Source organism: Pagrus major, chromosome 4 (genome assembly GCF_040436345.1).
Source record: "Pagrus major chromosome 4, Pma_NU_1.0".
Classification (NCBI taxonomy): domain Eukaryota; kingdom Metazoa; phylum Chordata; class Actinopteri; order Spariformes; family Sparidae; genus Pagrus; species Pagrus major.
This window is the reverse complement of record NC_133218.1, coordinates 26,637,382-26,650,502: the sequence shown is the minus strand read 5'-3', so window position 1 is coordinate 26,650,502 and position 13,121 is coordinate 26,637,382. Positions and strand designations below refer to the sequence as shown.

Here is a 13,121-nt window from a genome sequence, read left to right as displayed (position 1 = left end):
CGCGTAAGACTTCCGGTGGCATCTGATTGGTCGATTCATGCGCTCTGTTGTCGGCGGTTTGTTTGTAATGTTTTTAGACTGTACTGCCGTCACCGTGGACACTTCACGGAGCTTACATTTTGACACAAAAGCAAAGGTTAGATATCGATAACTATCTGAGGAAGAATGGACGATTCTTCGAAACGCTTACTGCAGCGACTCGTTCGGCGGATACCGGCCCAAACGCTCAGAACAACGCTGGAGAAGTGGGGCCGTCTGACCGCGGCCCAGCAGAGATCCATGGATTTCACTGAGCCAAAATGGGCGTTAACGGAGAAGTTATTGGCGATCTGCGAGGTATGTGGTGTTTTTTTCCTGAAATACACGCTGTTGTGTTTAGTATACAGTGTAAGAACTGGTTGTTAGCCGAACTAACAACATGCTCATAATCAAAATGCTGGCTCGAGTGGGCTGTGAAATCGTTTTACACAAATTTGCCACATTTGTTTTACAGTGGTTTCTACTTAGTTTGGATTTAGCTTGTGTTTGCGTGCATAACCTCACTTGTTTTCGTTACAGGAAAATGGGTTCACAGCTAAACACATCACAGAACTCGAGATGACAAGTGAGTCCAATGAAAATGTTTCTTATTCAGACTTACTTAGCCTTGCCATCAGTCTAACAGTGCTTCTTGTGTTGCTTTGGTTTCATTGCTTCTCAGATGTGATTGACAATCCAAACCAGGGAATGTGGTATGCCTTCCAGCTCATGGACCCAGAAGGTATGTTAAAACTGAAAGTCTGCAGCTTTTCATTCCACCCCAGAGGCTTGTTCTGGTTGAAAGAGCCTGGGTTTCATGTTTTATGCAGTTAAAAAGCACCGTTTTTGCACATTTTCTGTAAGTCTCTCTCATATATCCCTCACCTGTTTGTTCCAGGGAATTAAAAAGCAACTTCATGATTAAGTCGAGTTTGCTATTCAAACCCATATTGGCATTTCTATGGCTGCACCATTACATTGAAATCTGGATTTGGATGAAATAGATTTAGCCTGTGTTAAATGTATGTTTATATTTTCTCTGTTTTCCAGATGATGCCAACTCTGTAGAGCTGACACAGTTCAAGGAACAATTTAAATCTCACCTCAGGGAGCTTGTGAGACCTGTAAGCAAGATGTTCCTCCTTATGAAAGTTACAGAATATTGCTAATTATACAGCTGCATCTTTCTATGTGCTTCGACGTGTTATATGTCATATATTAAAAGTTCACATTGCTTTCAAGGTGTCCGTCAAAATTAAGAAGCACACAGACGAAGCTGTATGGATTCGAATTGCATGGGGAGACAGCTTCTCTCGGCCCAACCACCTGAAACCAACATATGTTGTTCACCACCTTCAAACCCCATATGTCTTTGTGACCAGCCTGACTTCCAAGCAAAAGCCCCTGTTGTCACAGGTGAGGAATGATTTCTATATTCAATCCCTGACATTGTTTGTACAGTTACCAGGTAGCTGTTCTTGTTTTGTGTTTTTTTTCCTCTGTCTTTTCCCCTCTAAAAGTGATGCACCTTTTCAGGCTTTGGTTCTGTCAGCCAGATATCGAGCTATCAAGGATGCCAACCTCAGTGGACGGAAACTCACTGCCATCAGGGACCTACTGATGAGGAAATATCAACAGGTAGGACTGCTCTGATTACAACAGATACTAAATTACTTCCATTTCTAACTTTAAAAAAAAACAACAACAACAAAGCTCTGTATTTCCTGTTTTTTTCCCCCCACTTGCTGTACCATTGTCCTTTATGGGAAATTCTGTCAGAGGTCGAACATTATATCATTGTAAATGTCAATTTTGTTGCAGAATTACTTCCTGATTCAAGTTTGACCTTTGCACTTAGATGTTTTGTAGATGTATGCCATGTTCTTAACTTTCAAACGACTAGTTTGGACAAAGACGTTTAAGTGGAGGTTTTCTGTAACAAACTAGTTGTTTAACTGGTCAAATATGATCAGAATTATCACTTCATTACAGAACCATCACTTGGTATGGTCTGATAACATCAAGCAAACTTTGAACACACCAAGTCACAGTTTATGTGACTGTTAATCAAGTGTTACCTTATTATAACCCTTAATGAAAAAAGCCCATGTATCTTCTCCAAGATAGTTGTTCATATAAACAAAAAGGTTGAACTGGTGTATTTTGTGAATTTTGTTTTTGGGTGTATTTTGATCTTGATTCCTTGTCTCTAGGTGTTCCCCACTATGTACCCCAGCCCTCTTGGAGAAAGGAACCAAGTTGACTCAAGTATGTTTATCAAATAATTTAATCTGACCAAAGCCGCTTTAATTTTTTTAATTTGACTGGTTGTTGAACTTAATGTATATGGTCTTAATGCGTACCTCTGGTAGAATTCTGCACTGGGATTTCATTTCTTTGGCTTTGTTTGTATTTACAGACCCACACATAGAAAAAGAACAAGCTGAGCCTGCAGCAAACAGACTTCAGATGGCCTGTGAGGCCTTTGGTGATGGGACGTTACCTCAGCTTCAGTCTGTAGTTTACAAGGTACCCTGAGGCATGCTTGTGTTTTTAAAATATCAATAGCTGAACATCAAAGTCATAGAAAAACAGAGCATAATGCTGTTTCATTGTATCAGTTCAAAGATGCAAAAATCCAGCTCTGATATTCCAAATTATATTTGGTGTTCCTCTTTCCTCAGCTGGAAACAAAATTCAGAGACCACACCAACAAGACGATGACAGAGCGTGAGGAGTCTTTCAGCTGTGTTGTCAAATTTGCAAGCACCAACCTCCTGGAGTCACTCAGACACTGTGCATCTTCAGGTACTAAGAATTTCTGAAATAATTCAGTAAAACAGTAAATACTTTTGAATGCTGCATGCTCCTTGCAATTCCATAATTGACCACAGGAGGGCACAATCACGCTCTAGAGGTTAGATCATGAATATGTCATGGTGGGTGCACTGGAGGTGTGAGTTTCTAATGAGGTGTTTTTCTGTAACATAGATAATTGTGATTACAGGTTGTTTTTTTTAAAGTTGGTTTAACTAATTAACTAATCTAAGTAACTAATTGAATGTATTTTTATATTTTACAGGAATTGCCTCCACCCCTGTCACACCTCTGCTCTCATCTATTCTCCAAAAAGGAAGGAATTATTTTGTCATCACAGACAATGGCTCTGGTCCCTCCACACAAACACGGCAACCACAGAACTGATGGGCAACAGACTTGATTTAAAGGACTCAGTGTGGCCCACTTTTATTTCTGCTTCATCCAGTCCACACATCTCTTGCTTTTACCATTCTATCATTGATATCCTTGATAACATGTCTTCAGAAGAGTCATGGCTTCCTGGCTTCTGATTCTGATTTATGATTCCAGTCATGTCCTCTTCTGTCTTAATGTGCTTCTAGTTGCACATATGTCAGTAGTTTTCAATAGATAGTCATTTTATCCTCTTCTGTTTGTAAATATGATACTGTCATCAGTCCAAATTGAATATAAAAGCATGTTTTTTTTAATATTCTTGATTTTTTGTATCTTGTCTCATGAGATCCCTTCTTAACACAACTGTAACTGTAACTACCTTCCTAACAGTAACTGTAAGAGACTGGGTACAAAATCCAAAGTCTCTGCTAAAATTAATTCCAAAGTCTAGACAAAGCTAATATGAGGCTTCAGCAGTTTGTGTAAGCCCAGTGAAGTTGGTATCTTTACACTGACTATGGCCCATTATTATTATTATTATTATTATTATTATTATTATTATCATCATCCTTTAGATCTGTGATGCCACCCAAAAGCTATGGCAAAAAGCAAAACAGATCTTTTTTGACTGAAGCATTTCTTATATAAAATTGCCTATGTAAGAATAAACCACGAGTGGGACATAGGGTTAGGGTGGATTGTAATGGGGACACTTTCTAAATTACAGAAAGGATGTTTAGATGAAGCTCTCCTTAGAACACTCTTTGTTTTAATATCAGCTACAACCCACAATAGCAATGTGTGTGTGGTTTGAACAATTAATACCTCAAAGGCTTTCTGTGTGAGACAAATTTATACTGTTTTAACTCAACACTTTAGGTTGCAGCAAGAAAAAGTTCACCTAAAGATGACAATTCACTCATCTACCCACCCCCATGCCTATACAAAGTTGGGTGAAGTTTTGTCATTCACAAAACATTTCTGGAGCGTCACTGCAAAACAGTGTTGTAGCATTCTCTCAAAAAACTGAAATAAATAAGGCCTTTTCAAATCAAAAAATGATTTACATAAGGAAACTGATAGTGACCCTTATTTTGGTAAACGGAAGTAGTATAGTACTACCGGATGTGACGTAGGCTAAAGTGCCCTAAACGTCTTGGTGGAAGGTGGCACAGCAGCCTTTCAGGCAAAGCTGAGGGACGTTATGTCACAGCTCATTCAATGCTGCTTCTGGGGCTCTCTGCCAAACACAGAATGGACTGTCAACACAGAAACATGGCTGCCTCTGCAACGGGTAAGGTGAATAACAGAGATAACGCTGCTACGGACAGTCAGAAATGTCACGGAGAGTCTCTGTCGCAGTCACGGGAAATAATCAAACCCACCATCACGGAGCTGACCAAAGAAGTGAGGACGAACATCCTCTGCACCGTGGAAGGATGTGGCAAGATTCTCCCCAACACACCTGCATTGAACATGCATCTTGTTAAGTCACACAGAATAAAGGTAAATAAAGGTGTTAAAAGCTGTTTTAATGCTCATATGGTTTAGGGGTGTAACCTAGGTAACTGCAATGCTAACTCGGCTAACTCAGGATCGTGAAAACACTGTCGTGGAAAACGCAAGTCATCCGTAACAACTTCGTTTTTAGCAATAGTAGTGATGCTTCGCGAACACGACGTCGGGTAAAAGTTCACCTAGTTTTTCTTTTTTTTTAAATGTGTTTGAAGCTCGCCAACATTTATCTAACTAGCAACGTTAACCGGTAAGTTAGGCGAGCTAGCTACCTTGTAATTAGCCGCTGATGTCATCAATGAATGACTTTGATCGCACGTGATGACGGTTTCTAACTGCAATGTCTGATCATACACATCCTCAGATTTCCTCTACTGGACGATTTGTAGTTGTTAGCAGAGATTAGAGGAATATCTCATCTTAGGGATACATCTGTTTTTATCATCGTGACGTTATGATCTTTTCACCACAAGTGATATTCATTGTCTCATATTCATCCAGTCTATTTCCAGGACCAAACAGTCAGCAAAGTGGAGGCAGTAACAGCATTTGGACTAAAGACTACTGTGGACCCTGGTTCTCGTGTTGTCACTGTGTTGGGCTCTTTCGTGGGAGGCAGCAATTCACTGTTTCCCCTCCATGAATGAAGTTCTTTGCTGGGAAAGGCTGCCTTTTGTCCTGCAGTAGACTAAGCTCTTTGTTAGGAATAGGTGAATGTTAGAATTTGAATGAGCTCTTAGACGTGCACGTCCATGTGGCCCTGCCAGAAGAGTGTTTAAAGGCCCCACCATATGAATTTGACAAAGTCTTACTTAGTCAGTCATAATTTAATACAGGCCTGTTTTACTTCAATGCTCTATCATTACAGGTGTAAACAAACAAAGATACGGGAAACTAAATAGCTTATATTTGTCATTGTCATTTGTCATTAATCCTTCTTGAGAGTAATGGCAGATTCAAATTGAAGGGGGGTCCGTATCTACATGAAACTGGGTGCAGCGAGTACAGGGCAGATCACAGTAGATAAAAAAAAATCAATATTCCAGTGCACACCAGGATACGATTGACAAAATTTTATATATAATATGAATAGTATCAATTATATATTCTAGTTGATATGATGACAAAGTTCTTTAAAGGTGCATTATGTAAGAATTGGCCACCTGTCGAATTCATACTCAAAACAAATAGGGGGCAGTGTACTGTATCACCAGAGTAACCACTAACTGTAGCTGCCGGTGGTGAGTTAGCTCAGTTAGCCATGCAGCTAGTGGTCCGGACCAGAACTCGGAGAATAGGGGAGTGTTGGTGTTTACACTGTTAGCACAGGAGCCCTGGACCAGGGGGGGCTGGGGCTAGCTAGTTTAACCTTACGTTATTTTTTTTCAAATTCTGTTGCTAATCTTTGTACATTTTTTAAATTTTTCATCTAAAATCTGTATATATTGCATCTTTAAATGCTGGAAGAGCTCACTCTCTATGCTTTGTCATCTGCATTATTCATGAAGTCGGACTGTAAGACTGAGGCATGATGTTGGACGCCATATCTGTTTCTATTACATCCACTTTAACGCTGCTGTAGCTCAACTGCATCGTCGCACAGGAGTAATGTATTTGCTGATGACTCTCTCTACCTGATCATGAAGACCGATGCATTTCGTTTGAGCTCGTTCAGTCAGCCCAGTTCAGACTCCTTTCATATGTTTAATGTGACTGTTACGGCTTGGCTCGTGGCCGTCTTCCTGTCCACATCACTTACCTCAGCCCAGCAGTAAGAAGGAGCAGAATTGGACTATTAGTCTGACTTATCACGATAAAAATTGCCACTTGAAATGCTGCGGATTGACCCTGGTGTTGCAACGACGATTCTGAGTCTGTGCTTGCTCCCTCATTTTGCTTTCAGCCAGAATACTGACTGATGGCAAAAAACGTCTTGACATGACTCAGACTTCAGCCAAGGAACAGATAATGTAGCTGAAGCCAACTGCCAGAGCGTTCATTGTTAGCAAAATGTCTATTAATGCTAACTCCTCATGATGAGCCGGAGGGTGTTTGTCAGCTCTAGCTGTTGTGCTCCCTCCAGTGTTACAGCAGAAGGAGGTGACCTTGACCACCAGAAGGCTGCAGTATTTATGACCGTTATGGAGCGTGATGGTTTTGTCTGTTTTCAGTATGCAGGGTACATTCATTCTAGTTGCTGTTATCTGCGATAAGTACGCTATTCATTGACTTTGAATATACAACGTGCTGACAGCTGCTTTAGCAAGTCCGCCTGGGGACCTAATGAGGAGGAGGAGGAGTGGTACATCACTGTTAAACCCTGTGTACTACCAGGCTCATTATTTCTCTGTTATGTAAAGCAAGCTCTACTGTATTAGGTTATATAATATTTACCTACACTTATTAAGGAAAGCAAGGAAATGTACAGCCATCACTTCTATTTCTGTAGGCATAATAATGATGCCTTTGAAATAAGAGTAAAACATTTGCACAAAAGATACTTTTTTGTATTTTTTAGGTGTACAGAGTAGTTGACACTTAGTGCCACTTACAGCAGTTTCTCTAAGACAAATTGTAGGTCAAGTAAAACGTCAGATCATCAGTTAAAATCTTGATAGTCAGTCACAAGGTAAACCTGTTAGACAGCTAACTTAAAACTTTGCTCTATCTCTTAAAAGGCTTGAAAGCACTACAGGCCTTTCTGTTGGTGGCTTATATTTGTGGTGATTTAGGAATTTACAATATTCTATATCACTCACTGTACGATATGATATACAATCTATAATGCAAATATCCCTCTGCTTTGTCCTCTCTTTTTGTCTCTTTTCACTGGCATCGTCACCCTCAGGATGGTATGGTCAATCCCACGGTCAGAAAGGACATGAAGGGCTCTCAGAAGCTCTACTGCTGTCCAATTGAGGGTTGTCCCAGGGGACCAAACAGACCTTTCTCCCAGTTCTCCCTGGTTAAACAAGTAAGCCTTTTTCCAATACCCTGTAACCTTTCTGTGCAATCAGTGGGATAAATTTATGTGGTGTCAGTTCTGTGGAGTAGCTCGTAATGTATTATTCAGCACCAATTATCTTACAAAAATCAATTTTACAGGAGCGATGTAACACTGAGTTTATCTACTTTTCTATGGCCAAGTGTTGAGCAATACAGAATATGTTTGCACGATTTATAAGCCTTCTGCTTAATAAAATCCTCTCACATTGCTAGCCTCTAACCTCTTTCCTATATGGTGAAATGGATTTAAGTTTTACTGCCACCCTACAGTTTCTGGATGACTCAAAGCCTCTTCACTTAAAATGATGCAAGATGTTAAAGAAGTTTACTTACTTAAAACCAAACAGAACATGCACTGTGCATAACTATAAAACATTCAATTAAAAAAAAAGCTCTTTGTGTTTCTTTCCATCCACCATAAGCATTAACATTTGTTCTCTGACAGCTGGAGCATCAAGATCTGCAAAACATTGGGGAAAAAATGCCCTAATTTCCCTTTTTTTCCTAAATGATACAGTGGACTGTGGCTATTTTTGGATCACTAGACAAGAAAGATTCCTGTTGCTTTGATTTTGTGTCTTAGTGTCCTGTGAGGTTTTTAATGTTGTATTTTTATCTTAAACCTCTGCATTCTTTAAGTTGGTAATGATGTTAAAAAAACTTGTGTTTAAAGCAATCGTGTTCTAATGATCTGTTTCATTCTAGCACTTCATGAAGATGCATGCAGAGAAGAAACACAAGTGCTTCAAGTGCAACAATGGCTACAGCACCGAGTGGGACCTTAAGAGGCACATAGAAGACTGTGGGAAGACTTACCACTGTACATGTAGATGCCCCTATGCTAGCAGGGCCGCACTACTCTCACATATCTACAGGACAGGTCACGAGATTCCTACAGAACACAGGCATGTACATGTTTGACCTAGAGTGATTTTTATTGTTTCTTTAATTTGGCTAAAAAAATAATTTTTACTGATTTGTTTTGTTTCAGAATTCCTCCAGTAAAAAAGCGAAAGATGGAGAAACTGTTGAGTGGTTCTGAAAAGGTTAAGATCAATGAGCCGACCTGTCAGATCATGTCTGCCAGTAAAGAGCTGACAGAGACTGCTCTCCCTTGTGATACAACAGTTCACATCCCAGACTCAGTCAATCAGAACTCAAACCCACGTAGGAGCCTCCAGAAGTTGCTCCTACCGAAGCCCAAGATGGCTTTGGTCAGTGTTCCTGTGATGCAGCTTGCCCACCTGCCTGTCCTTCTTCCGTCTACAGAAAGTGGAGCTCTGAGGTCTGTAGTGCTGGCAGTGGACAGCCAAGGCTCCGTCAGCACCCTTCAACTCCTGCCACAGGCCACGGGAGCTGTGGTACCCCAACTTGATGCTAAGAGTTTGGTTTTCAAGGACAGCATGCCGACTTCCCGCTCTAGCCTGGGACTCATTAGCACAGGAGTGCAGGTTAGTCTGGACCCTGCAAGCGCAGAAGACACAGCCAGCAGCCCGGCAGGACAGCGAGGAAGAAGCACCTCCACCACCATTCAGACGGACAAATCGTACTTGTCAAAAATGCCCGCAGGAGTGGGGGTTGGGGAGGGAATAGGCTTGTGCTCTGTAGGTGAGTCCTCAGTGTCGTCCTGCTCCCAAACAGACATCAGCGTGAGTGCCCAGGTCCTCCTGCCGGTCAGTGTTGAAACCCAGACATTCTCCTCCCGGGCCAAAGTCACATCCTCTATTGGAGCGCAGACAGACAGCCAGTGCATGAGCCAAACTCCGTGCTCCTCCTCATCTGTGCCCCCCTACAGAACCAGGCAGACACAGACATACTTCGCCATGCCACAGTCAGAGGAGAAGGCTCAGGACCAGGCTATCATGTGCGCTGAACTATTTGGCAGCGACTCCCTTAGTGTCTCCACCCAGACAGCTCTGGACATGGATGACACCCTCACTGCAGCAGGAAGCAGTATATATGGGGACTCAAAGTCAGCGGGCGGTATGTGTTTTGGGGCGCAGACAGATGAGCTCAACTCAAACAATATGGCAGACAACCAGACCCAAACAATGACGTTGTTGAATGACCTAGAAAACATTCTGTCTGACAGCATGTCGGGCCACCAGGTGCTCACAGAGGCCTCCGCAGGCTGTGGGTCAGGTCTGGGCTCTGTTCAGGAGCAACCCAATGGCATCGACTTTGACTTTGAAGAGTTTCTCAATGCTGTGCACATCCAAACACAGACAGAGGAGAGCGAGCTGGGAGGACTGGGTGGTGACACGCCACTGGAGTCTCTGGACATCCAGACCCAGACGGACTTTCTCCTGATGGATGAAGTGGACCAAGGACGAACCCAAGCTAGCGACTTGGAGCTATTTGATATTCAAACTCAGACGGACCTCAATTTCCTGCTGAGTGCCGGAAGCCACATGCCCCTGAGCAGCATCCTACGACACTCGAGCTTTTCCATGAGCACAGAGTCCTCAGATACTGAAACCCAGACTGATCTCCCTTCATTTGCCACAGGCCTCTCTGCTCAGACCCCCGTCAGTCATGGTGAGCACGGAAGGCTGCTGAACAGCACGGAGACCCAGACTGTGCCCAGCCAGGCAGAAGGCCTGGGACACCTCTTCCTGACGAGCAACGAAACACAAACTGTCATGGATGACTTCTTGTCAGCAGACATGGCGTGGAACATGGAGTCCCATTTCAGCTCTGTGGAAACCCAGACGTGTGAGGAGCTCTGTGCTCTCTTTCAGCAGCCCGAGAAACCCAACAGTTGAAGCCCTCTCAGCGTAAGATTTTGCAGTACCGGTTTCTCACATCTGCTTCCTGTGAGAGGAATCAGTCTACGCTGTCCTCCAGCGGACCACTGTCTTAGCAGTAAGAAGTCTGCGAAAAATGTCTTTGAACATTCCACTGGAGACATCATGTCCAGAGCCTTTCCAGGTATACTGCATATCCTGACAGCTCAGCTGCACTTTATTAGCTCAATGGGCATGAATTATAAGCTCCTGTGACGGTTTACATATTTATTTGCACATAAAGTAACATATTGTATGTGTCTTGTCTGAAATGCCAGTTTACTTCTTATACATTTCAGTGTATAACCACCATGACTGGTTTTCACTGTTTGGTCTTACTTGCAGTTTAAAAATGACTCGAAACATTTCATTAATGTTAGATCTGCACTTAAAAGGGATGACATCTTTAGATGTGTGCGGCTGTCATGAAAAGGCTTAAGAAATTGTTACCCATATATAACAGCTTTCTGATGTGCATATACTGCATGAAACAATCTCATCTAAGCTGTACAGCAAACAACACTGTGCGTAAAGTGTACGTATCTTTGGAAATGTGCATGAAGCCTTCACTTGGTCAGCAGGACATAAGCATTAAAATATCTATTCTCAGCTTGTGTATCTGATGGCTGCCTTTTTTGATGTCGCCTTGTCAGTGGCAGCAAAACTATAAACTCTCAATTACATCCTGTAAGCTTTGCAGCCAGTGGAAAACTTGTGCAGTGAGAAACCGCTTTATGAATCAGCTTTATATTTTCTAACATAAAAACCCACAAAGCCTTTTAACAATGAACAAGGCTTTGCTCAATGCCGTTGAGATGCATCTCTGACACATACCGTTACTCTTACAGACGTGTCACAAATAAAAAATGAAATGTTTGTCTTGTCAGTCGTTGCACATTTTTCATTGAAATGTGATTGTGAAGTTTGATGTCGTGTAAACAGTTTTTTTTTGTGTCTGGGCCTCTATAGCTAAGCAGTCAGGTCAAGTCAGTAAGCAGACTAGGCTGTCGTCGTCTTTGACTTATTCATTAGCTGGGTGTAAGTGTATACAGTAGCAGCAGTACTCAGTGCTGTAGTGATCCAGTGATGTTACTGTACAGAAACACATAGTGGATTAGAGCAAGGATTAGCATAGAGTTGTTGTATGTATTCGCCACCTGATTTTGACTGAAAGGAGTCCTGTTTAATATCTTCTGTTATAATCGGCAGATTTCCACGCTTTAAAAATTGGCCAGTATTTTAATTTGATCAGTTTCTTTCTCTTTTCCCAGCTACTTAACTTTTGATTATATTGTTCACTACACTGTTGCACTGAGTTACCTCATGAAGCACAGGCACCACATGCAGTATGTTCTACTAAGGAACCTAGAGCTATCGGCCTTGATTATTTGTGAATTTTGTTACGTTGGTGCCTTAACCCAAGTATTAGCTTTAGTTCTGTTAAAAACAATTTGCTGCTTTATCTTCATTAACAGATCACACTAGAATATGTTTTGGAAAACGAACAAACACTGAAAATTGCCAGAATCCTTTCGGTCTTTGCTTTGCATGTTTAATCCATCCTGTATTTGTATTTCCATCATGACTGCATGAACTACTGGAATGTCCCTAATTGTTCCCCATAGTTTCTATGGAAAGATTTCTGTTCTGTCACTTGAAATTAATGCTATGCAGCATTTTATCGTAGAGGATTTGTTTCACTATTTTTATGGACGGATGGTTAATTCTGTTACAGTTTGTACTGTAGATGAAGAATGTACAGAACATGACACTGTGCCCAAGTATAACATGCTCTATATTTTGCACCACATCTAATCAGTTAAAGGATAATTTCCCTCTGTTGATAAAGATTTTGACACTCATGTTAAATTTCAACATTTCTTGTGTTGAGATTAGTACTTCTAGTTTGTGGTTCTTGAATTCAGATAGAGCACAGCTGCTCCCTGCTTGTTTAGTGGCACGGGGAAACGTGTTGCTTCAAACAGAACTATGTGTAGAAACCTTGTCAGTCTCAAGTTTCAGTTACAGTGCTTTATTTTTCTCTCTGTTGGGAGTGCATGCTGATACTTTCCCAGCACAAAAAAATCGTTTTAGCAGAATTTGAGTTGCCTCTATGTGTAGAGTTAATGGCTGCCTTGATTAATTGTTAAAGCTACACTACAGATGTTCCTAATAAACTGCTGGAAAGTGTTGATTGTGTTCTTTGTCACTTATTACATATCATCAAAGTACAAACAGGATTCATCTTTGATGCCGTTTCCTCTAATGCTGATTTCTGGCTTGTGCTCGATATAGCAACTAAACAAATCAGTTTTAAGTAACCATTTTATTTTACATGCACGTTCAGGTAAGACAAAAGATAGTGTCAAATTAGGTTAACACCGCTGCCCTCATGACGACAGAACAATCCCACCAAGCGGATTATTTTTTTATGATACAGGGCAGCTAAACAACAAAGAGGTAGTATAACAAAGCAAAGTAACAAGATCCTCCCAGTTGTGAATAATGTTACAGCACTAATTGGCTGGCCTTTAAAGGCCAACATGACACAGTATGTTCAGGGATCTCCACACATTGCTACACTGATGACCATTAAACATA

General features: G+C 41.4%; 2 protein-coding genes across 2 annotated transcripts; both read left to right on the top strand.

Moving 5' to 3' along the window:
• The first annotated feature begins 23 nt into the window (after window positions 1–23).
• cenpn (centromere protein N) lies at window positions 24–3,527 on the top strand. The gene is made up of 10 exons (XM_073464894.1): window positions 24–336; window positions 559–604; window positions 701–760; window positions 1,069–1,142; window positions 1,261–1,434; window positions 1,555–1,656; window positions 2,232–2,286; window positions 2,438–2,547; window positions 2,703–2,826; window positions 3,101–3,527. Exons 1-10 carry the CDS (start codon window positions 166–168, stop codon window positions 3,220–3,222), a joined length of 1,038 nt encoding a protein of 345 aa, XP_073320995.1. The 5' UTR covers window positions 24–165; the 3' UTR covers window positions 3,223–3,527.
• An 836-nt stretch (window positions 3,528–4,363) lies between these two features.
• Window positions 4,364–12,712, top strand: atmin (ATM interactor). The gene is made up of 4 exons (XM_073463748.1): window positions 4,364–4,719; window positions 7,577–7,702; window positions 8,440–8,639; window positions 8,726–12,712. Exons 1-4 carry the CDS (start codon window positions 4,435–4,437, stop codon window positions 10,497–10,499), a joined length of 2,385 nt encoding a protein of 794 aa, XP_073319849.1. The 5' UTR covers window positions 4,364–4,434; the 3' UTR covers window positions 10,500–12,712.
• The last annotated feature ends 409 nt before the right edge of the window (window positions 12,713–13,121 follow it).

Excerpts from the sequence above, each read along its gene's own strand:
- cenpn (XM_073464894.1), top strand. The coding sequence starts at position 166 with ATGGACGATTCTTCGAAACGCTTACTGCAGCGACTCGTTCGGCGGATA. Across the intron at positions 337-558 it reads AGTTATTGGCGATCTGCGAG|GAAAATGGGTTCACAGCTAA; the intron begins GTATGTGGTGTT and ends TTTTCGTTACAG. Across the intron at positions 1,657-2,231 it reads TGATGAGGAAATATCAACAG|GTGTTCCCCACTATGTACCC; the intron begins GTAGGACTGCTC and ends CCTTGTCTCTAG.
- atmin (XM_073463748.1), top strand. The coding sequence starts at position 4,435 with ATGCTGCTTCTGGGGCTCTCTGCCAAACACAGAATGGACTGTCAACAC. Across the intron at positions 4,720-7,576 it reads TTAAGTCACACAGAATAAAG|GATGGTATGGTCAATCCCAC; the intron begins GTAAATAAAGGT and ends CGTCACCCTCAG. Across the intron at positions 7,703-8,439 it reads AGTTCTCCCTGGTTAAACAA|CACTTCATGAAGATGCATGC; the intron begins GTAAGCCTTTTT and ends GTTTCATTCTAG.